General features: G+C 34.3%; 4 protein-coding genes across 5 annotated transcripts; all 4 read left to right on the top strand.

Moving 5' to 3' along the window:
- Positions 1-933: 933 nt before the first annotated feature.
- LOC112516362 (auxin-induced protein 22C-like) lies at positions 934-4,206 on the top strand. The gene is made up of 3 exons (XM_025123371.1): positions 934-1,270; positions 2,730-2,802; positions 4,116-4,206. The coding sequence occupies exons 1-3, from the start codon at positions 934-936 to the stop codon at positions 4,204-4,206; spliced, it is 501 nt and encodes a 166-aa protein (XP_024979139.1).
- Positions 4,207-9,230: 5,024 nt separating this feature from the next.
- On the top strand, positions 9,231-11,673 carry LOC112516561 (auxin-responsive protein IAA1-like). The gene is made up of 5 exons (XM_025123675.1): positions 9,231-9,515; positions 9,661-9,845; positions 10,031-10,142; positions 10,239-10,303; positions 11,299-11,673. The coding sequence occupies exons 1-5, from the start codon at positions 9,280-9,282 to the stop codon at positions 11,337-11,339; spliced, it is 639 nt and encodes a 212-aa protein (XP_024979443.1). The 5' UTR covers positions 9,231-9,279; the 3' UTR covers positions 11,340-11,673.
- Positions 11,674-12,492: 819 nt separating this feature from the next.
- LOC112516773 (protein CDI-like) lies at positions 12,493-13,926 on the top strand. 2 transcript variants are annotated; one of them, XM_025124007.1, is made up of 3 exons: positions 12,514-12,713; positions 12,883-13,193; positions 13,278-13,926. In XM_025124007.1, the coding sequence occupies exons 2-3, from the start codon at positions 12,902-12,904 to the stop codon at positions 13,676-13,678; spliced, it is 693 nt and encodes a 230-aa protein (XP_024979775.1). In that variant the 5' UTR covers positions 12,514-12,713; positions 12,883-12,901; the 3' UTR covers positions 13,679-13,926. The 2 variants fall into 2 exon arrangements, with proteins under 2 accessions (XP_024979774.1, XP_024979775.1); XM_025124006.1 differs by having other exon boundaries at positions 12,493-12,713; positions 12,883-13,926.
- A 2,116-nt stretch (positions 13,927-16,042) lies between these two features.
- LOC112516123 (katanin p60 ATPase-containing subunit A1-like) lies at positions 16,043-23,488 on the top strand. Its single transcript, XM_025123135.1, has 7 exons — positions 16,043-16,254; positions 17,712-18,192; positions 18,585-18,782; positions 20,008-20,252; positions 20,925-21,083; positions 21,718-21,805; positions 22,605-23,488. Exons 1-7 carry the CDS (start codon positions 16,133-16,135, stop codon positions 22,884-22,886), a joined length of 1,575 nt encoding a protein of 524 aa, XP_024978903.1. The 5' UTR covers positions 16,043-16,132; the 3' UTR covers positions 22,887-23,488.
- Positions 23,489-24,473: the final 985 nt, after the last annotated feature.

Genomic DNA, 24,473 nt, shown 5'->3' with positions numbered 1-24,473 from the left:
TGATCGAGAAATACGAACCTGACACTAGTACCCATCCACTTGGAGTTATTGAAGTATGAGAGCATTGTCCGGATGGAACGAAAACGGGTCGGATGCTTAGCGTTGGTACATGTGGGGATCCGGGCTACGTGGTAACTTGTTCGTCAAGCAGGTTGACTACCGGTAGATCATGTGTCGGTTCCAGTTCAAGCGAGGTCAAACTTTTGTTCCTTTTTATTTCTTTATTTAATTGAAACATATGTCAATTTAGTCATTATATGGTCGTAAGGATTAAAAGTGAAGCTTAAGAAAATAGAAGAGGAGCGAGCAGTCGAAAGAGAGGAGAATGCCCGACGTGAGAAGGAGAATCAGGATAGACTGAAGGCTATCGAAGCGATGCTAGTTTGACAATACCCCACCATCGTCTTGCGATGACGCGAGAACACCCTTATCACATGTGATAATACGCGTGAGGGACCATGTGATGTGCGGACGACGTGCCCTACGACTTAGGCTGCACCAAAGGTTGTCTGCGTCTATGATTTAGCATCACATGTGATGGTCTTGATCGATTATAATATCATATCAACAGCACCCTTATCACATGTGATAATACTTGTAAGGGGGCTTAGTGGTGTAAGGGCGACTTGGCCCGCAACCAAGATCACATCGAAAATCTCTCGCATCTCTGATTTAGTATCACATGTGATGGAATAATAGTATCACATGTGATTGTCTATAGTAAAAGGGTGTTCTTGCGTACTCATAAACTGAAGATGTTCTCGTTTCAACCCTTCTATATATATATATATCCTCTCCCTTTTACCTTTATTTTTGTATATATAACAAGCACTACCCACAAATCACAACTCATTGCTACTCTCTAAAAAGAAACTAAAACCCTAATAAGTTGCTCAATCTTAACTACAATTTGCTTAACAAGAAATGTCATATATGGCAATTAGGGAAGAAGGGTTTGAGCTTGACATCACCGAGCTCCGACTAGGGTTACCCGGTGGCACCAATGGTGTCGACCGCGTTGAAAGAAACGAGAAAAAGAGGGTGTTTTTGGATATTCGTGGTGGCGATGATCGAAAAAGCGATGAAAACATTAGAGAAGTGGTGGTGGTCGGGTGGCCGCCGGTGTGTTCGTTCAGAAAGCGAACGATGACCAAAATATACGTGAAAGTAAGCATGGACGGAGCTCCGTTTCTTCGGAAGATCAATATCGGTGGTTTTAAAGGGTATTCGGAATTCGTCATGGCTCTTGAGAACCTCTTTGGTCCTATAAGTATGTTTTCATCTCTTAAATTTCTTCATTCTCATAATTTGGTAATTAGGGTTCCTTAATTACATGCATTTAGTATACATACATATATAGAGGTGGATTATTATACAACCATTTACATTTGTACAACCAATACAACCCAAACTCACTATCATGTTCAAATTCTGAGTGACATTTTAAGTTTTTGGGTGACATATAATTTTTTAGGGTTTTTAATTACAAAAAATAAAACTTGCAAACATTCAAATGTTCAAACAAATTAATTAAAGTTACACAGTTTAATATTCAATATACAAAAAATTAAAAAAAACTGATAAATAATTAATAATAATGTACCATGGTGTCACCGTGGTAGATGACTTCCAATACTTTGTACCAACCAAGTTTGCATATTTGATAAGATGTTACTAACCGACTGTAATAATACTGGTTAAATTGGTATCAATTTAATTGATACGATTGATACACATGTTGGTTGGTTTGGTACAAAATGATGAATTAAAATACCAGAAAAACACATGTCCCATGCAAGATTCAAATACTTTAACATGGATATATTTATAACATTAAAAATAATAACGAGAAACTATTCCACCCAATTAACTAATATTTATCAATTGAGCATGGGCTATATGTATACTGGTATCATGACTTGAGTTTACGTGAGACCAATCTATTTTCATAAGACTCATGAGACCATTTTTTTATACTTGAAACATCACAACAAAACGCTGTAAAGATAAAAAAAAAATGTCGAACCTTCACAGCAAAAACACTGTTAAGGTTATCTTTACAGCGTTTTGCTATGAAGTTTCAAGTGTCAAAAAGTGGTCTCACGGGTTTTACGAAAACAGACTGGTTTCACATGATCTCAAGTCTTGATATGGTACCTTCTAATTTTTCATTTACATTTTATTTTGGGTGGACTGAATGTACGTATATTATTTATTAAAAGCATACTTCCTTAAGAACAATTTTAACAACTATACTATAGTATAAATTTTAATGATTTAGGAGAGTTATGTGCTCCAACAATTATTATATATACTAATAACATAGTTAATGTTAAAATTACTAAAATAAAGTAGTTGTTGGAGTTAAATGTATATTTTTTTTGGAGATTTATACGTTATTCTAAAAAAAAGTATAGTATAGTTATGTAAGGGCTTACTAAGTCACATTACCTTACCGGATTAATATGACAAGAGCCAAAAATCTAAGAATCTTACCTGGTAAGAGCGAAGACAAGGACCGAGAGTCTTACCCGGTAAGTGATGGCGACGACTCTTACCACAGTTAGCGCTTACCGGGTAAATTATTACATACAATGTCGTTTTGGTGGATTCAAATCTTACTCGGTAAGTAAACAAAAAATGAATATTTTATTTTATTTTAATTATAGTAAAAAAAAAAAAAACAAAATAGGATATGATAAGGATTAATAAATGTTGATGAAAAATAGGTGAATGCGAGTACATACCAATATACCAAGACAAAGATGGAGACTGGATGCTTGTAGGGGACGTCCCTTGGGAGTAAGCCTCTACCCACCCCACCCCACCCCTCCCCTCCTCTCCTCTCCCCTCCCCCTACCCCTAAACACATACACATACACACATTATATACGATTAAACAGATTTAAAAAAATACAATTATATATGATATTGAAACTTTTCATCTTCTTCATAAAATGTTTTAATTTCTGACATGATCTTTCCTCCCCCCTCTTTCTCTCTCTCTCTCTCTCTCTCTCTCTCTCTCTATATATATATATATATGATTAAATACATGTTGCGTTGACCAACACATAGTGCCGACTTTCCCCCTAAACCTTTGGTTGCGTTCACCAAGTCGTATGCATCCCTTTTGGATGTGTTTAATTATATATGATTAAGTATTATCACGTATAGTCATATGTGATTTTGAAACTTCACTTTCTTAAAATTAACCAACTTCTCGTTTGATCCTCCCCCCCTCTCTATACACACACACACTTATATATATATATATATATATGTGTGTGTGTGTGTGTGTGTATATATATATATATATATATTAGGGGACTATTCAAGGGAGAAATGACTAGCTTGTGGTAACCGTGAGATCCAATCTTAACCACAAATCAATAGATAAATTAGGAAGTTTATAATTTTGGTAATTCTGAATTAAAATTTTAATGCAAGGACATTTTAGGTATTTTAAAACTCTCATATCTTCTCTCTCCTCTTTTCTCTCTCCGTCCCCCATCCTCCGCTCTCCGGCCACCTTCCTCCAGTGATACCACTGTGATACCTAAAAATATTGACTCTGTTAAACAAAGACACAATGTAATACTCAAGCACATATAAGATTCATTGTCATACCACTGTGTTACATTCCGATCGACCACACAAACAACCTCAGTGTGATACTCAAACACGTATAAGATGCATTGTGATACCACAATGGTATCACCAGAGGAGAGGATGGTGGCCGGAGGCCGGAAGATGGGGGATGGAGAGAGGAGAGAGGAGAGTTTTAAAAAACCTAAAATGTTCTTGCATTAAAATTTTAATTCAAAATTACCAAAATTATAAATTTTCTAATTTATCTATTGATTTGCGGTTGAGATTGGATCTCACGGTTACTACAAACTAATTAGTTTTCATTTGATTAGGCCCATATATATATATATATATATATATATATATATATACACATATATTATACATAGGTGGTCGATCTAGTCCAATAAATATCTGATTCAATGAATATCCTGACCGTTTTCTGATATAAAACATTAAATCATAATAAATGATGTATATATGTATGCATTGTCTAACGATCAAATGTACAACTCATAATGCAGGATGTTTGCGGAAACGTGCAAGAGGTTGAGGGTGAAGAAAAGAGCAGTAGATGGTGAACTACAAACGAAAAACTTGATGAGTAATGATTGAAAATAAAATTAATGATTAAGCATTAATTAATTGAGATTAATTATTTTGTGGGTTTTATTTAATTTTTAATAATGTCATTAAGGAGATGTTTTAATATGTATTATGAAATCAATATCAATCCTTTTTTTACTAGAGGGTGTTTGATAGCTGTTGAATGGTTTGGTACAGAATGATTAAGAGACTATCATGATATAGTGCAAAACAAAATATAATTATCCGGTAATTGTTTACCATGGAATTAGGGTGCTGAATGATTAAGGGAAACACAAGATACAAAATCATTCAGATGAGCTGTTTATCAAAACACTTACCTGTGTAAGAGCTTAATTACCATGTCATATTACCTTACTAGATGAATACGATGAAGACCAAAAATCTTACTCAATAGGAGCGAGGCAAGGACAAGAGTCTTACCCAGTAAGTAAGGGCGATGACTCTTACCACGGTAAGCGTTTAACGGGTAAATTGTTGCATACAATGTCGTTTTTGTGAACTAAAAGCTTACCCGATAAGTAAATGACAGTATTAAATTTTACCGGTAAACGCTTATAGGTTAAGTGTTTGGTAAACGGCCCCTGAAAGTTGAAATCTCTAAAGATATTTATATTTTACTTCAACAAATTCTTTGTTTTAAAGATTTCAACGTCCATTGTATTTTTAAGATGTTATATCCCAATACAGTTTTTAAAAAGAAATTATATAAAATAATAATAATTCAATCAGATTAGTGGGAATGAATAAAAAAATCAGTTTTAGATAATTCTCTCTAAACTTGGAATTTTCTCTATTTCAGAAAAAAAAAATATAGAGAATATATTGGAGCAAAATAGAAAAAAAACTTTTTTGAAATATATAATATTTATATACGACAAATAGAACAAATAAACTCATACACTAACTTCATATTCAGTGAGATTTGAACCCTTAACCTCCTATGAGGCCAATGACTCACATACCGCTAGGTTGGCCCTTTGGTTAAAAAAAGAACTTTATTTTCTCTATTTTAGAAAATCTGTTGGAGATGCTCTAAGAGGGTGCAAATATGCAACTATTAGATCGCATATGTATATGTATGTATATGTGTATGTGGACTTGGGATCATGTGAGACCAAATGTTTTTCGTGAGACCCGTAAGACCAATTCTCAACTATTGGTTTAGATCTACAATATGAACATTCATAAACACAAAATTGTCACGAGACTTCTCAATAATCACAAAATTGTCACCGTGCAACTTTAGACTATTAGATCATTAACTTATAAAATTGATCAATGAACATAAATTGGTCTTACGGGTCTCACAAAAAACCCTTGGTCTCATGTAAACCCAACCCTGTGTATGTATGTGAACTCATGAATACCCTTAATATTTCCGTATAAATTAAACTACCAAAAATACGTCAGTTAACAGTCAATACACGTAAAAAATTCATTGTCATATGTGGTTCCATGCCATTTGAAAAGAATCTTATGAGCGTGATAAAAATTTCGGACGCAACATAAAAACATGTACACCCACCCACCTCATCTTTTCTGGGTTTTTTCGGTTTAAAGCAGAACAAAAATACATGCATTTAAATGCCATGTTTAGCCTAAATTAGACAACGTTCAAAGAAACAAAAACCACATGAATTCTCACATGAAACGAAAACACCCATGTGTGATGACTCAGACTGTGTCGTTTTTGGTACTCTAAATTTGATGGATACACGAAGTTGCCAAACTATATGAATCTCTCCACAAAAAGCACTTGATTTAAAAGGGTTCGGTTTTCCGATGGAATCGATTTCAGTTCCGTTATTGATATTTTAAGCTGTCATGTTTTGGGTTTGTTTTTAAATAAAATCGTGTCTGTATATATAAAAGAAAACGTCTTGGTTTACTGAACCTAATGGAAACAACGCTTTACTTCACAATCATGTGTTCTTTTTAAATTGTTTATTAAAAGATAATTCCGTCATGAATATATATTATTTTCATATTTACAAATTCTTAAATAAGTCAGGGATCTGAACAAAATAGTCAATCTTCCCAACCAACTTTATTTTAGGGGACGTTTACTAAACATTTACCAGTAAGCATCTTTTACCGATAAAATTCAATACTATCACTTACTTACCGAATAAGATTTTAGTCTATTAAAAAGGCATTGTATGCAACAATTTACCTAGTAAGAGCTAACCATGGTAAGAGTTGTCGCACTCACTTACTAGGTAAAAACTCTTGGTTCTTGTCTCGCTCTTACCGGGTAAATTTTTTGGTCCTTACCATATACATCTGGTAAGGTAATGTGACTTGATAAGCGTTTGATAAATAACCCTTTAGTCATTTTTTCAATTTTATTCCTATTTTAGTCAAAGTTCACGCAAATATTTGACGTATTTACATAAACTCGATTTTCAAATTAATTTTTTTTTGCGTAAAGATTCAAACTTTTGCATAAATATTCAAATCTTTTTGTAAGAAAATATCTTTACACATTTTCCCCCTTGAAAAATCGGCCTTCATACAAGAATCTACATAAAAATCAACCGTTTTGAGAAGATATTATGAACATCGACTAAAAAGTGAATTTGATTCTCAATTGCATACTATATATTTATCATTTGGGCAAATTGCATAAAATAATAACGTACTTTAATTTGATTTCTATTTTAGGTAATGTATTTTCATAACTTCTATTTTGATACCTAAAACATAAAATTTTAAAAATTTAAATACTCATGTAACAATTTGAAACATTAACCGGTTACCATGCTGATGTAGCAAGTGATGTGGTATTCAACTCAGTATTATTTGCTATTCAACCAATTTTAACCCATCACTCGCCAATATCAACATGGTATCCGGTTAATACTTCAACCGATCATCCAGATACTTAAATGTTAAAAAATTTACATTTTAGCTATCAACATAAAAATTTTAAAAATATTTTACTCAAAATAAGAATCAAGTTTTAAATTAAAAGAAAATATATTAATTTGGTTTAAAGTAAAATAAATTGTTGAATAATAGCAGACCCAATAATCACGGAGGATGACGTAAGCTAAGTTGACCAATGACGACTATGCTCCAATAACAGGAACAAGAAAATATATTAAAATACAGAAATTAAAAATAAATTAATTAATAAAATGTATTATTTTTATTATATATATATATATATATATATTATTTATTTAAAATCAATAATTAATTAATTATAGATATGAAAAGCTATTAAATATAAAAATAAAAAGTAATATTAATTCAAAAAACAAATCATGATATTCTTTTTAATTTTGATTTTTTTACTCTAATAATAATCATTAAAATTAAAGAATATGGTATTATATTACTTATATTTTAATTAATAATAATTATATATTTATTCCTTAATTAAATCATTTAATAGCTGCACGTGTCAATTAAGCTCGGTTATAAAACAAAGCAGATGCTGCATAACTACCCGACAAACAAACACCATCACATGCTTGTCTGGGCCCCACATGTTAATTTCGCCATGCCTTTTTTCCTCGACGAACTTTATATATTACGTTAGATTATTTTAACGGGTTGTTTGTCAATTGCTAAATGATTTGGTACAAAATGATTAATAGACTTTTATGATATAGTACAAAATAAAATATAATTGTTTGGTAATTGTGCACAATGAAATTAAGATTTTTATTGGTTAAGGGATATCTAAGATACAAAATAAAAATCATTTAAAGGGTTTTAGAATAATTAAGAGACATACTTTTTTTTTGTCAAACAAGATTCACCATTTTAAGAGTTCAGAGGTTGCCTCTTAGTGGAACTATTAAAAGGTAATTAAACAATCCCTAAAAGTATTTTTCATATTTTTTTATCTTATTTGTTTTTAATATTTAAACAAAATGATATTTGTATGTTTTTTTCTTTTTTAAATATAGAAGGGTATTCGCACAATGCAGTGAGATAAATCTTGATTTCAATGTTTCATTTATTTTTCTGGTTTTTATCGATGTTATGGTACGAATTTATATGGTTTTGAGCAATCAATAATGTTTTTTTTAATAAAATATAAATTTGAATATATCATGAAAATTAAAAAAATATATAGAAGTTCTTATTTTTTGTGTAATTATTTAATTCGAATTTTTATTATAATTTAATTTAGGTTTAATGACAAAGTAATTTATTTTTAGTTTAATAATATAATTTTTATAAAAATAATAATTAAGTATACTGTTAAAACTCAATGATTATTCTAATTATATTTTTAATATATTTAAAATGAAAATTTTATCTTGTATTTGATTATATTTATCTACAGTTAGTTACATGAATGCAACAAATAAACTTACACACCCTCTTCACCTTTGGTGAGATTTGAACCCTGACCTCATAGGAGGCCAACGACTATGATACCGGTAGGCTAAAGGCCCTTTAGTAAGCTCGATAGAAGTTTCCAAAAGCTTTGTTAATCGATATTTGAATTGAATATATGTTAATTGATTAACATATGTTTGTTTCATAATGTATTTGTTTCAAATCTATTCAGTTTACAATGTGAAACTTTTTAATTGTACTTTTTATTTTACAAACACATGAAAAATGTTTACATTGTAATATATATATATGAAACAAACATATGTTAATCAATACATCAAATTAAATTGTTGATAAAAAATATCATATGATATAACACATTATGCATTAGTTCTCTCAAAAAAATTCATATATATTTTATTTTGGAAAAAAAATGTTTTTATCATTTTCAGAAACAAAAATATTTTATTTAATTATTAAAACGTGAGACCCGACATGTTGATGCGTGACCTTCTTTGTCATTAACACACACGGGCACATGGTAATGATTCAGTGCTACAAAAACATCTCGACATCTGGTACTCTCACCAACTAATCTACCAGCTTTTCATCATCACCCTCATGGAATAATCTCAACCGTTTATTCTATGCCACGTGTTCACTTTTCACTGGATCACTGTTATGACCACTCCTCTATAACTACGCGACACCCCCACGAACCAAACGTATCTCAAACTGGAAACTCATATCACCGGAAGGATCCCAACTTCACCAAACAAAATGTCGTCGGAGACGTCCAAAATCACGTCGGAGTTAACCACCGCCGCCGATTACGGCCTTAATCTCAACGAAACAGAACTTACCTTAGGTTTACCAGGGGAATCGCGAGGTAGAAAATTGGGAACAAAACGACGGTTTTCGGATATGTTTGATTTGAAATTAAGCGGCGATGAAGATTACGGAGGTGATCAATCAGATCCGGAATGCTCCGATGCCACAAAACCTCCACCGGAAAAGTAAGTTTCAATCTCTTTGATCAAGTGTGTTGAATTATTGATGTTCGTTGTTGATCGTAAGAATCCACATACCGTTACTGAAACTAAAATGAAATCGCGATGAATAGTGAACGCATCGGCTGATATATTGGTATGAATATGATAGGGAACAGGTGGTGGGATGGCCGCCTGTGAGATCGTACAGGAAGAACGTGATGAACAGCAATTTCAATTTTGTAAAGGTGGCGGTTGACGGAGCACCGTATCTGAGAAAAGTAGATCTCGAATCGTACGCAGGCTATCAGCAGCTTCTATACGCTCTGGAAGACATATTCTCCTGTTTCACAATCGGTAGGTTTATGATAAACTTCTGGCATTTTCAGGTTTCAGAATTATCGTATAACTTCATTTTCGATGAAAACTACTTTACGATTTGATTGAACAGTGGATACAACTTTACTTTCGATTTGAATTTGCTTAAATTTGTGTCGTTTTGGATGATTAACTGATGTTAACTACATTGATTCATGTTACAGAAATTGTATTCAATGAGAAAAAGTTGATGGATCCTGTGAATCGAATAGAGTATATACCAACGTATGAGGATAAAGACGGGGATTGGATGCTTGTTGGTGATGTTCCTTGGAAGTAAGTTTCCCCAATCATGATCCAATCTCATTACAACTTGTACAAAATTTTCAAAATTAATTAACTAATTTTCTTTGATTATTTACTTCAATTCAGGATGTTCATCGATACTTGTAAACGAATAAGGTTGATGAGAAGCTCAGAAGCCATTAATGGACTAGGTAAATATGAATCATTTGTTTACGTTTTCTCTGAAGAACAAAAATTTTGTATGCAACTACATGGAGCTTGATTGGTTTGATCTTGGACTCTAAATGTCAAAAGTACCTGGAGGTCCAAGTTCGAATCCAAGGAGGAAAAAAAATCTCATTATGGTCACGGAGGTTCACATGATGGTGACTCCCGGCTATCCGCAAAGCGAGTGGTCACCAGATTCCCAAACCTTCCCCATAAATTGAAAAAATAAGAGAGAGATGGTGAAATCATCTAAATTTGAAAAACTCTCTAAAAATTATTACCCATGAATGTTTACCTATGAAAGATAAATTAATAAATTATTCTTTATTTTTTCTACCAACGACAAACCTTGAAATTAAATGTATATAAGAGATAAATAATATTTTAGGAAATATATCAAATATTTTATTGGTAATGCTATATGCACCCTTTTCATATCAGAATCATGTATTATAAATGTAAAAAGTAAGCCTTGATATTAACATCATGAGTAGAAAAATTATATGAACGTGAGCATTTAGCCCACCCCATATTTTAATAACACAATTCGGGCTAGACTAGTTATACACCTTTTTATATTGCTAAATGCACCCCTACATAATAATTTCCTCCCCACACACATCAACATTAAAACTCAGTTTTTTTATTTACTTGGATATCCAACCCGCTATGCTAGCCGACTAATCCTAGGACGACCACCTGCTTTGCAGATATCCCGGAGTCACCGAATTTGAACCTACGTGACCACAAGAGGATTTTTTATTCCTTCGGAATCAACATTAAAACTCACAATTTACATTCTCAATGCATGAATCGAATTGATTTTGACATTAAAAGGGGTGCAAACTGCAAAGGACAATCCCCTATAATTCATATTGTAATCAAACTGTTATAAATGAATATAAATAAATCTTCTTTTGGTTCTCCATTTTGAAGAAGATTTAATAATCTTTTACTGTCTTTTTGTTCGATGATGCAGATCCAATAACGCCTTCAAAATGCTCATTCTCGAGTTGTTGAAGAATGTTTGATTCATTCGAGATCCATGCGTGTACATGATTTGAATCTATTCCATCTTCCAAATTTCCCGTAAAAAATATCGTTCGATTTTAAGATTAACCGAAAGAGATGTTAGAAACACATACTTAGGAATTCGGCATATGATATGGTCTATATACCTATACGATATACCTTATTTTTTTCTTTTCAAAAAGGCAATTTTGTGGATCATCATGTCCAATACATGAAAAAGGTTGTTCATTGCATAAAAAGAGCCTTTTTTTCTTCTCAATATTTGATTGGGATTTTGGGTCTATGAAAAATATGTTTATGTATTCGCAGAGATTGTTATATTTATATATATGAATGATTGTTTCAGATTTTATAGTTTTTTTTTTTTTTKTAAAGTTGCATGCTATGATGAGTATATAAGCCCTTTTCCAAAAAAAAAATGATGAGTATATAATATTAAATTATTAAAATAAGATTGTTTGACAGTTGTTGAATGATTTAATGCATAATGAATGGTTAGAATGATTAAGAAGCTCTTATGATGAAATATAAATATTTGGTAATTGTTCAAAATGAAATTATGACAATTTTTTTTTTCCATTTATGTAAGTTATTTTAAATTAAATATGTGAAAGACCATATATGTTTAAATCTCAAACATTTTCAACAAGCCTAAAATCAAAATGAATTTAATTTAATACAAAAAAACCACAACATCAGAACTAATAATCTAAAATCAAATGTTTTTTAATTTAATAAAAAAAACTTAAATTCACATGTATCAAAAGATATTGAGTAATATAAAACCATATCGAGTAATATACAAAACTTATCAAGTAATTGTATTTTGACTTGACGTCCAAAAAATTGCATATTAACATCCAAAAAATAACAATTTTAGATTATAAATCTAGTTAAGAAATAAGAAGTATGAATTAACCCTTTAGTTGAAATAAATAATATATATATATATATATATATATAATTTATTAATTAATATATATAACATGTACGAGGCGGAACGGGGCGTGAAGTACTATACCCGTCCCCGTCCCCATCCTCGATTTAGCATGGAATATCCGTCCCCAACCGGGATGGGTGGATGAGGTTCCCCCATAGGTCGAGGCGTATTCCAATGCCTCCCTTCCCCGTTGGAGATAGGAATACGATTATATTCCCCGATGTGTGGAAAGACGGACGGATGGAAACCGGAAGGGAGATAGAGATAACTAATCCCCATTCCATGCCTAAATAGGTTCAGCAACGATCAAGAACCGAAAGCAAAATTGCCACCTCGACGCTTCTCTTGATCACTCAATCCCGAAAGAATCGGTTTCAATCGATCCTCCATTCCTGAAATCTAGATCTACGATCTTCCAACAGGTAGATCCTCCATTTCCCCCTAATTTTCTCATCCTCATTTTGCTGTTTTATCAAAATTCCTGTACTCGTTAATGCAATCCCCAATTTCCGTTTTTGAATCTCTACGATCTGTTTTCGTTTTCACATTGTCGATATCTTAGTGATTGATTTGCATTCTCCATGTTTACAGCTCCAAAATTCTGGTTACAATGTCGGTGGAATCTGCCATCACCAGCAACGTTAATGGCGGTTCTGTGTTCAACAATGGCGACCAGAAGAAACCGTTTAAGATCTTCGTAGGTTACGATCCACGTGAAGATCTAGCGTACCAGGTGTGTCGTTACTCCATCCTCAAACGATCTTCGATCTCCGTCGAGGTGATCCCGATCAAACAATCCGAATTGCGAGAGAAGAAATATTATTGGCGCGAACGTAACAAACTCGAAAGCACCGAATTCTCGTTCACACGGTTTTTGACGCCATTTTTGGCGAATTACGAAGGTTGGGCGATGTTCGTCGACTGCGATTTCCTCTATCTCGGCGACGTCAAGGAACTAACGGATCTGATCGATGAAAAATATGCAGTGATGTGTGTTCAACACGATTACACTCCAAAAGAGGCTACGAAAATGGACGGCGTGGTTCAGACGGTGTACCCACGGAAGAACTGGTCGTCGATGGTGTTGTATAACTGCAGTCACCTGAAAAACCGGATTCTGACGCCGGAGGTTGTGAACAAAGAATCAGGTGCGTATCTTCATAGGTTTCAATGGTTAGAAGATGATGAAATTGGGTCAGTTCCTTTTGTTTGGAACTTCCTTGTGGGTCATAACCAGGTCGTTAATGGCGATTTGGATACTTTTCCAAAAGCAATTCATTATACATCTGGAGGGCCATGGTTTGAGGCTTGGAGAGATTGTGAATTTGGGGATTTGTGGTTGAAGGAATTGGAAGAGTTTGAGAAGATGAATTCTTTGAAGTGTTAGGTTTTTTTTATTGCATGTTAGATGTTGTTCATCAAGTGTTTGATGAAATGTGTCTTATGATTGTTGTACTTGATTGTTCCCATAAAAGTAGGTGATTTAGCCCACAATAAAAGGGTGAGATTTAGGGCATAATTCTTTACTATTGTTTTAATGCTGTGTTGTAACTAGACAACCAGTTGGGTTGTGGCGCACTGATATATCGGTTAAGACTTAGAAGATGTAATGGAAATCTTATCTTTCTTTGGTTCGAATCTAGGTACTGTTAGATCCTTTGTGACCATGAAAGTTTACGTGCGACGACTTCCAGACCATCCGTGGGTGCTCGTGGTGCACTTAAGTTGAACTGGAAGTCCAAAAAGTTCGTTTGGTTGGATATTATAGTAACGATAGTCTTGCTTTCTTTGTTTTACATGATTTTGGTACCGGATTTGAGTAACCAGATCAAACAAGATCAGTATATCTCATTTGAAGCTAGGATGCAAGAAAACCGTTGTCTATAAAAAAATCTTTAAAAACCGTTGTCTGTAAAGAATCTTTTATGTATCAAGATAAACCTTTTAATAAATGCAAGCAAGCCTGCCAAGAAAATGAAATGCCACATAAATGGGAACTTGTGAATTATGGCTACTAAACATTTTATGCATCAAGACGTCGGGTTTTCAAGTTAAGAATGTTTATGCAAATGGCGTACAACATTGTGATGTGGAGAAGACGAGGCAAAAACATCCGTAGATCCCACATTACGAAAGGTTTGGTAGAACGAAAAATCTCATGACGCAACTATAATTGTACAAGATTAGAAGACAAATCAACCATAGATAGACTATGGCCGCCTTTAATCACAGGGGAATTACTGGTTCGTGATTCTTCGATTGGTGTTTCAGGTGGTTTCTGAGACGTCAAAGTTGCAACCCCTTTGAACTATAGACATAAGAATCATTAAAACATTTAGAAAAAACGGCAATGCAAAATTTGACAAATTTTGAATGTGAGATTATGTGAGACCCTCGTATTACTCTAAAAAAGAGTCCCAATCACAATGTGGAAATACCCCTCTAATGAAGGTTAGACAGACTTAAATTGTCCTAAATTTTGAGTGGGGGCTTGAAAGATTACATTGCCCCTATGTGGCGAAAGTTATAAAAAACCATAATATGAAAAGGGCAAAAACCATTACTCCATATACCGCTTAAGGCTTAAGACGATATAATAGAACTCTCATCTTCATCAGGTTAAAATCCATACAGGGACGGACTTACCATTATCAAGGTGGGGGTTGGCCACTACTTATATATAAAAAATTATAGATTTTGTAGGTAAAATTTTGATTAGTTCCCACCTAGTAATTTTCGATAGTTCCCTTAGTGGTCTAGTCCGTTTTAGCAAAACCTCCCACTTTTTTGCTTGATGGTCATTCTCCACGTATATTGTTACCACTAATTCTTGCAATTATGCTACAATGATAATATTAGCTGATGATTTTTTGTTAAATATATCTCAATTTGTTGTTCTTTTAGTTTTATATATGTTCAAACTAATTCATCTAGAAGGAAATTATATAAATTAAATAATAGTATATTTTGTTATTCGGTTGACCGATATGGTAAAAAGAATAATCGAAATCGAAATCGAAATTTACCTTATTTGACTAACCAAACCGCTTAACTCGTAAAACCGAATAACCCGGAATCGTTTTTGATTATGGTGAGTTATTCGGTTTCGGGTTTTTTTTATATCCTAGGGCCCCCAGTTATCTAAGTTTCTGCGGTCAAAGCCTTATCACCGTAAAGATTCCCCTACAATAACTCCAACCAATAATCATCATATGAGGATTAATGGGTATTATGCATAAGCTAACTCGAAAATTCATGCTTATTAAAAGAACCCATAAATTTAGGGACTGTTTACCAAATTCTTACCCAGGTTAGCGCTTACCAAGTCATATTACCTTACGGATGAATATGCAAACACTAAGAATCTTATCTTGTAAGAATGAAAACAAGAACCAATAGTCTTACCCGGTAAGTGAGAGCGACGACTCTTACCAATGTCAGTGCTTACCGCGTGAATTGTTACATATGATACCATTTTGATGGACTAAAATCTTACCCGACAAATAAACGATAGTTTGAATTTTGCCGACAAACACTTACCTAAGTAAGAGTTTGTTAAACTGACTCGTTACTTTTGTTTATTTATTTTTGCTGCCAAATAAAAATACGTAGGCACGTGGATTGCACGTCTGAGTAGCCGTCAGCCATGACAAAGAGAAAGGACTAAAATGGTCAAAACACACAAATCCCCCTCCATCCGTTTAAACGCCGTCGTCTTCTCTGGTCGGAGCAACCTCCCCCAAAGTCTTTCTTCTTCTTCTTCTTCTTCTTCTTCTTCGTCTTCCCACCGACAACTGGCTACCTGAAGAAACAAACCCTAGGGTATAGAGAGGTCTCACCTATGGCAGGCACATCGCTTGCAGGATTACAAGATCATCTGAAATTGGCAAGAGAATACGCACTCGAAGGTCTCTATGATACTTCCGTCATCTTCTTTGATGGCGCCATCGCTCAGATCAACAAGTAATCTCTCTCTCTCTCTATCTCTTAATTACAGTTCCAATCACAGAAACATACGCATTATATTTTCTTCGTGAAATCGAAATGTTAGATGATGTATCTGTGAAGAAATTTAGAGGAATGTTGGATTTGTTTTTTATGATTTGTTGGGAGATTAGATGAATTGAAAGAAAAACAAGTGATGAGCAATCAGTAAAGAGTTATTGTACACTACGAATAGAGGATCTGTTGAAATTGAAGTAAATACCAAGTGACTAGTTAGAAATCTAGGTTTCTGCCATTTCATTAGGTGTTCTTGTTGAAATTCAGCTTAAAAGCATGGGGAAGTAGCTTGGGCTTTAGATTTTAACCTTAAATATGCTGCTTTTTGATATGGAACATGATTGTTTGATGTTTTAGACAGACAAACTTTGTTTTCCTGTAAAGCATTCAAGCTCCCTTGACGTGACGTGACGAGCCGAGGGTTCGTGCAAACAGTAGTATACACTAAATGTAGTTCTTGCAGAAGTAAATACTAAATGACTAAGGGCATGTTTGTTGGCAGCTTAATGAGCTCTACATGACTGTTTGGTCAGCTCTAAATGAGCTTAATGGAACTCACATCTTATTTGGTCAGCTCTACATGTCTGTTTGGTAGTGGGTTGACGATATAAAATGTGGCTTATTCAGTAAGTTTCTCAGGGAGGTTTTATGCAGAGAGTCAAGTTTTTTCCAAACCTTCTTCTCCAGTTAAAAGAACACTCTCCTTCCGTCTATGAAAAAAACCCTATCAAACAAAAACTTTCCCAATTTGTACAAGCAATTGAATTCATACAGGACTTAGGGGTTGTTTGGTTGGTTTTCCATTAAGTGTTGTATGGATAAAGCTATCTGTATGGATTAATTTGTTTGTATAGAGTGGGGAGGTTTTTATTTGGAAGGGTTTTTTCATAGATGGAAGGACCGTGTTTTTTTATTTGAGAGGGGTATGTTTTGCAAAAAAACTTGGCTTTCTGCATAAAACTTCTCCCTAGAAGCTTACTGAATGACCCACTTTCTATATCATTAAGCCACTACCAAAAAGTCATGTATATCTGACCAAATAAGCCGTGAGTCCCATTAAACTCATTAAGCAACTAACAAATAGGCCCCTAAACTTCTAACGGAAGTTTTATGCATAAAGTCAAGTTTTTTCCAAACCTATTTCTCCCAATTAAAAAACATTCCTTCCATCTATGAGAAAACCCTCTCAAACAAAAACTTCCCCAATCTATACAGACAGATTAATCCACACAAACAACTGTATTCATACAGGACTTGATGGAAAACCAACCAAATAGCCCCTTAAAATCTAGGTTTCTGCCATTTCATTAGGTGATCTTGTTGAAATTCAGCTAGATTTTAACCTTAATATGCTGCCCTTTTGTTATGAAACATGATTGTTTGATGTTTTAGACAAAAAACTTGTGTTTTCCTGTAAGGCACTTAAGCTCCCTCGATGATCCGATGGTTTGTTCAAAGTGGACAAATGTAAAGAAAAATCTGTTAGAGGAGACTGAAGTTGTGAAGCAATTGGATGCCGAGAGGAGGTCTTTGAAAGACACTCTAGTGGGTAGAAGACCTTCGTCACCTCCAATTTCCGCTAAGAAATCATCGTTTGTTTTTCAACCATTGGATGAGTACCCAACTTCTTCGGGTGCTCCAATGGACGATCCTGATGTGTGGAGACCACCGACTCGAGACACTTCAAATAGAAGATCTGCAAGAGCCGCTCCAGGGGGAACGAGAAAGGCATCACAAGATGGAGTTTGGGCTAGGGGTTCTACTACGAAAGGTGGAGCAACGGCTCGTGGAGGTAAGGTTGGTGCTTCTAGCAAGGTTAACTCGGGAGTTCGAGCATCGACGACTGGGAAAAAAGGAACTGGTTCAGGGAAGTCGAACACTGGGAAGGATGATTCCGGGGTAAGTTTTGCTGCCCAGAATTGTTTGCTCATTCTTCTTTGTCATAAAATTTTGAATGTTTTTTAATGAATTCAGCTTTGGATTCGATGAAAAACTGAGGAAATGCACATGTGTATACAAGTAATTTGCAGGCATTTGTCTCGTATGCACACGTGCACAACATGCACTCGTGCATAGAAACCAAGAAACAACTTCAATTACTTATATGCACATGTGCGTATCGTACAAACGAATGGTGGTTACCAGGGTCTTCCGCAGTTTTTCATTTTTTAGGGGATTTCCCCTAAACCTCCCTCTCTTTCTATATATATATATATATATATAGCTACATCCTATATGAGTTCTAATATGAGGATTTTTTTTCCTACTGCTCGTTAACTTACGATGATCAGAATGGTGATACTGAAGAGGGAAAGTCAAAACGTGGGCAGTATGAAGGGCCTGATGCAGACTTGGCTGCAACACTGGAAAGGGATGTCTTAGATGCCGCCCCTGGAGTGAGATTTGATGATGTTGCAGGACTGAGTGAAGCCAAAAGACTTCTAGAGGAAGCGGTGGTTCTTCCACTATTGATGCCTGATTATTTCCAGGTATTGCCTGGAGCTGAACTGCTTTTGTTCTTTGTTTGAAGATTTTATCTACCCTCTCAGTGCAGCATGTTAACTATTAATATCTAACTTATTTGTTGGCTAATTATATGCCAAGATTGATAGGGCGGACCCACTTTAATAGATACGGTGGCACCGCCTTGTTCCTCTGTCGTATTGTAAAAAATTATAGGGTCATGAAAGGTGCTACCGTATCATTTCGTCAACCGTATATATTTTGAAACTACAATGGTGACACAAGTTTCTTTTGGTAGAGTTGATTTTCATGGCTTTTCTCCCACCCTAGACCCAGGTTCGAATCCCGTATGTTTCATTTCTTTAATGTTTAGTTTTTAATTTCAGATTTATAATGAATCTAAAAAACTTTGCAATAAAAGACTTGAACACGGGACCTCACATATGAAAATCAAAGAACTAACCAATAGTCCAATTATTATTTTGTGAAAAATATCTATATCTTTGTTTCTTATAGTCAAATGGTGCAACCACTTGAAAAAATTTCTAGGTCTGTCTCTGCGTGTATGACTTAAACTCGTGATTTAGCTTCAACTACTTTTGTTATCCATGGATAAACCCTTTGGCTGGGATTCAGATCTCCCCTCTAGTAGTCTATATGCTCGTGGTCGAAGGGTTACACCATCACTGGACATTTCATACCTTTCCTTATATATCTCAAATATTGCATCGTTGAACCACTCGCCATTTTCATCTTAAGCAGTCTATCAATCAGACCACTCAACATCCTATTGGACCTCTCCTTAAATATCTCAAATATTGCATCGTTGGTCGGTTTCTATGTTACTCCTGGCAACTCCTTAAGTAGTATAAGGGGCTGTTTGGTTGGTTTTCCATTAAGTCCTGTATGGATTAATCTGTTTGTATAGATTGGAAATGTTTTTGTTTGGGAGGGTTTTTTCATAGATGGAAGGAGCTTGTTTTTTTATTGGGAGGGGAAGATTCGGAAAAAAAACTTGGCTTTCTGCATAAAGCTCCACCCTAGTAGCTTACCGAATAAGCCACTTTTTATATCATTAAGCCACTACCAAACAATCATCTATAGCTGACCGAATAAGCTGTGAGTCCCATTAAGCTCATTAAGCTGCTGACAAACACACCGTAAATTTACTTTTGCATGTGTAGAACTTTGTGCTTGTACACACAAGCTTTGCCATGAAATTAGTAAGCTTAATCTGAACATATATTTCAGGGAATCAGGAGACCTTGGAAAGGCGTTCTTATGTTTGGTCCACCTGGCACCGGGAAGACACTACTGGCTAAAGCTGTTGCTACCGAGTGTGGCACCACATTTTTTAACGTGTCTTCTGCGAGCTTGGCTTCAAAATGGCGTGGAGAGAGTGAACGTATGGTTCGATGCTTGTTTGACCTCGCTAGAGCCTATGCACCAAGCACAATTTTCATCGATGAGATTGACTCTCTTTGCACTTCCCGTGGGTTAGACTTTTTTCTCTTTCAGTTTTACGGTGGCTGCAATCCATGTTCACCCATTTAACAGTTAGCTAGAGATACTTCTAGCATTTCCCTTTTTGCCCTGTGCATGCATATATGCTTACATATCTTCATGTACTTATTGCATATGATAGCAATTTGGACCATTTGGTTATAGTTGCATTAGTTTGCAATTGTCCTCGCCTATTAATATAGTAAAATTACCAAGTAATTTTGGTTATAGTTGCATTATTTTACAATCGTTCTCGCCTATTAACATTACAGCATAACTGCATATCATATATATTCAAGGGAAAACCCCCAAAAAATTGAAAAACTGAAGAACACCCTAATATCCGTTCATCTGTACGGTATGTGCATATGCATACAAGAATTGAAGATGTATCCTGGTTTCTATGCACATGTGCATAGTGGAAAATTACTTACAAATTACTTGTATACCTTACAGATGAATTGTCCATAAATATCTCAATCATAATTAACGAATCATGATAATTGTCCATAAATATCTTTGTTGTTTCCTAATATAAGCAATAGTTATGATTTGTAAATGAAACATCCCCTATATATATTTGATAAAGTATGGCCTTTCTTATTATTTTATCTCTTAGTTGCTATGGTATTCCTGTGAATAGGATTGTTCTTTCATTTGTTCAGGGCCTCGGGGGAACATGAGTCTTCGAGGAGGGTTAAATCTGAAGTTCTAGTTCAAGTAGATGGTGTGAACAACACGGGAACTAATGAAGATGGCAGTCGCAAAATCGTGATGGTTTTGGCTGCTACCAATTTCCCATGGGATATAGATGAAGCACTAAGGTTTAATTTCATACTATCTCTTCTCAGTTATGCCTTCTCTTTTATGTATATAGTTCTTTCATGTTGCCCTGGGGAATGTAACTCAGTTGGCAAAGGGGCAGGGAGTGATTTTGCTCATACACAACAGCTTCGAATTCGAATCTTGCGGGAGATGGGCTTAGGGCATGTTTGTTAGCAGCTCAATGAGCTAAATGGGACTCCCAACTTGTTTGGTCAGCTGTACATGACTGTTTGGTAGGGCTTAATGATGTAGAAAGTGGCTTATTCAGTAAGCTTTTAGGGGGAGCTTTATGCAAAAAACCAAGTTTTTTTCAAACCTGCCCCTCCCAATTAAAGCATGTTCTTTCCATTTATGAAAAAACCCTCCAAAACAAAAACCTTCTAAATCTATAGACAAACTAATCCACACAAACAATTTATCTATACATGACTTAATGGAAAACCAACCAAACAACCCTTTAAACCCCTCTGCTAGCCTTAGATGCTGAGGCAACTCAGAAATGCCTCCTCACATGTGCTTCCTAGGGGGCGAGCCCCATGTGGGACCGGTCGGGGTTGCCCTTAATCAACCTTTTGCTCAGATATAGTTCTTTCATGTTTCTTGGTTGATCCGGTGGTTATTGTTACTATGCAGGCGACGTCTGGAAAAGCGAATTTATATTCCTCTGCCTAATCTCGAGAGTAGGAAAGAGCTTATAAAGATTAATTTGAGAACTGTCGAGGTAAAGTCACTGATTTAACAACGTTGTTTTGTTTTGTTTCGTTTCTCCTTCCTATTATTTCCTCGAATTATATTTTTTTAAGGATTCCTTGTACCGTAAGGGTGCGTTCGGTATCTAGACAAGATATAACAGGACAGAACAATTGTTCAGTATTTGGTAAGACAGAACTGGACAAGACAAAACAGATAAAATAACCACTTCACCTCTAATGAATTGTTCGTATATTTTGATTAATTTATATAGTTTATTAATTTTAATAAAATAAATATTTTTAAAACAAAATATATCATTAGAATCAAGACGATTAAAATGACATCAAAATAAAAAGTTTATATAGTTTTCAATTTTTATTTTATACATTTTCTATATAATTATTAATATTTAATAAATCACATAAATTAACCAAAATATTATAAAAAAATATTTTGAGGACGGTAGAAAGAAGTTTAAAGAGCATAAAATACAATAAATAAAATTTAAAAGATAAATAAAATGTAAAGAGGGTGGTGTATTTGATATTTTAGTTTTATTTTGAGATTATATTGGTAAAATATAGGTCTATCGATTTATTCCACCTTGTTCCATGGAGGGGGTGGTGGAACACTCATGTTCTACTTTGTTCCAATCTGTTATTGTTTGAATGATCCCTATTATGTTTTGTCCTATCCAGTGTACCAGACGGACCTATACTGTCATTTCATCATTGTCATGTCTTGTCCTGCGTACCAAACGCACATTCACAATGGAGTTATAGTAGACAAAAGAATCTCATCTTTCCCCATGTCTCCATGTTTATCAGGTAGCTAGTGACGTGGACATTGAGGAGGTAGCTCGTCGAACAGAGGGGTATAGTGGTGACGATCTAACAAACGTATGCCGAGATGCTTCGTTGAACGGGATGCGGCGTAAAATAGCAGGAAAAACACGAGAAGAAATAAAAAACATGTCGAAAGATGACATCTCAAACGATCCAATCGCCATGTGTGACTTTGAAGAAGCAATCACAAAGGTTCAGCCAAGTGTATCTGCTGCTGATATCGAACGCCATGAGAAATGGTTTGCAGAATTTGGATCTGCATAACTGAGTCGACTCAGCCAACTTTTTCGTTTGAGTAAATTACGTTTTTTGTCCACGTGGTTTGTTAAAAATTGCGATTTTCTTCCCCGTGGTTTCGAAATTGTGATTTCCGGTCCCTATGGTTTATAATTCATGAGATTTTTAGGTACATAACCTTAAACGAGATTTTAGTTAAATCCATAACTTTCTCATGAGTATAAACCCATTCTTTCTTATATAGCCAAAAGGTCATGATTTAATTAAAAACCCATTTAAGGTCATTTACTAAATGACTCATAATTCGTTGTTATTTTGTTTTTATGATTTACAATTTATTATTGTTTCGGTCCCTATAGTTTACAATTCTTTACTATTTTGGTTCCTTGTACTTAAAGATAAGAATTAGCCTAGGGACGAAAGTAACAATAAATTATAAAACATAGGAATGAAAATCACAATTTTTAAACCACAGGGATGAAAATTGCAATTTCTAAGAAACCATTGGGATGGAATCGTAATTTACTCTCTTTGTTTTGTTTCTCTTTTTCGTGTGAGAAATTCCTTCTTGTATTTGTGCTTTTGAAGTATTTGATATTTATGTACGATAAATACCGACCTTTGTTGAAGTTTACACTCTTTTCTAGATTTTACTTATTTTTATCGGTAATTTGTTGATCTTGTAACATTTTATGATGTTGATGTCAAGTTTACTGTCTATTATGTAACCTTCTTGTAAATTGGTATCAAATTTACAAGATCAATAGTTTACTGGTAAAAAACAGACACCAAATAAATTCTGTTACATTGCTTGAGGAAAATAATAGACATATGGATTTTATTTCCCAACTGATTGTATTGCACTAGTTGATTACTTGAGCCTATTTATTTACAGTTAGTGACACGAATTCAAAAATGCAGCTTTAATAAGTTGTATTTATGTAAAATTTACTTGTAATATTAAATTTTAAGTAATATGCATTAATTAATAGTATTTTGTAAAAGATGATTTTTAAGAGTTTTTGTTAAATACTTAATAATATAGCATTGATGTAGAACGCTAACATTTATATATTAAAAAAAGTGGTCCATCTATTTGATAACTAAAGAATGGTTTCATTAATCTTAATACATCCAAATCTACAAACTAAAATTTGAGATCTGATTTGATACGTTTGTACCAATTTCATTATTCAAACCCCTTTTTCTATAATCATATTATTATATCAAATCGTACAACATATATGACTCATGTGGTACCAAATATTGATGTTGCTTTTGACCATTTTATAGTATTTGCATCACCAAACACAATTATTATCGACTAATTAAAGAGACCCGAACCGGATTACCAGAAATTGTACTAATAAACTAGGGTCTGAGAGGATATGATGTATGCATACGTTGTCTCTACTCAAAAGGATAGAGAGGTTGTTTTTTCATAAGTGTTTATAGTTTTTTGTGTATTGTTATATGTTTGGTATGTGAATAGGATTGGACTCGTCGGATGTGGAATGACGAGAGCCGATCTGTCGATCGACTAGGGGCATGGACCGGTGCAGATGGTGCTCTTCTAGCTGTTGGGCACTATCTCTGACAGAGTTGTTTCCAGGG

The sequence above is a fragment of the Cynara cardunculus genome, assembly GCF_001531365.2.
Source record: "Cynara cardunculus var. scolymus isolate 2C chromosome LG 8, CcrdV1, whole genome shotgun sequence".
NCBI lineage: Eukaryota > Viridiplantae > Streptophyta > Magnoliopsida > Asterales > Asteraceae > Cynara > Cynara cardunculus.
The sequence above is the reverse complement of the archived record's forward strand: the minus strand, read 5'-3'. Positions and strand labels throughout refer to the sequence as shown.

Bases quoted from the DNA above. Each gene is read 5' to 3' on its own strand.
- LOC112516362 (XM_025123371.1), top strand. From the start codon at position 934: ATGGCAATTAGGGAAGAAGGGTTTGAGCTTGACATCACCGAGCTCCGA. The intron at 1,271-2,729 runs GTATGTTTTCAT...GATGAAAAATAG, and splicing joins GAACCTCTTTGGTCCTATAA to GTGAATGCGAGTACATACCA. The intron at 2,803-4,115 runs GTAAGCCTCTAC...CTCATAATGCAG, and splicing joins GTAGGGGACGTCCCTTGGGA to GATGTTTGCGGAAACGTGCA.
- LOC112516561 (XM_025123675.1), top strand. From the start codon at position 9,280: ATGTCGTCGGAGACGTCCAAAATCACGTCGGAGTTAACCACCGCCGCC. The intron at 9,846-10,030 runs GTAGGTTTATGA...TTCATGTTACAG, and splicing joins ATTCTCCTGTTTCACAATCG to AAATTGTATTCAATGAGAAA. The intron at 10,143-10,238 runs GTAAGTTTCCCC...ACTTCAATTCAG, and splicing joins GTTGGTGATGTTCCTTGGAA to GATGTTCATCGATACTTGTA.
- LOC112516773 (XM_025124006.1), top strand. From the start codon at position 12,902: ATGTCGGTGGAATCTGCCATCACCAGCAACGTTAATGGCGGTTCTGTG.
- LOC112516123 (XM_025123135.1), top strand. From the start codon at position 16,133: ATGGCAGGCACATCGCTTGCAGGATTACAAGATCATCTGAAATTGGCA. The intron at 16,255-17,711 runs GTAATCTCTCTC...TTTTCCTGTAAG, and splicing joins GCCATCGCTCAGATCAACAA to GCACTTAAGCTCCCTCGATG. The intron at 18,193-18,584 runs GTAAGTTTTGCT...TACGATGATCAG, and splicing joins CTGGGAAGGATGATTCCGGG to AATGGTGATACTGAAGAGGG.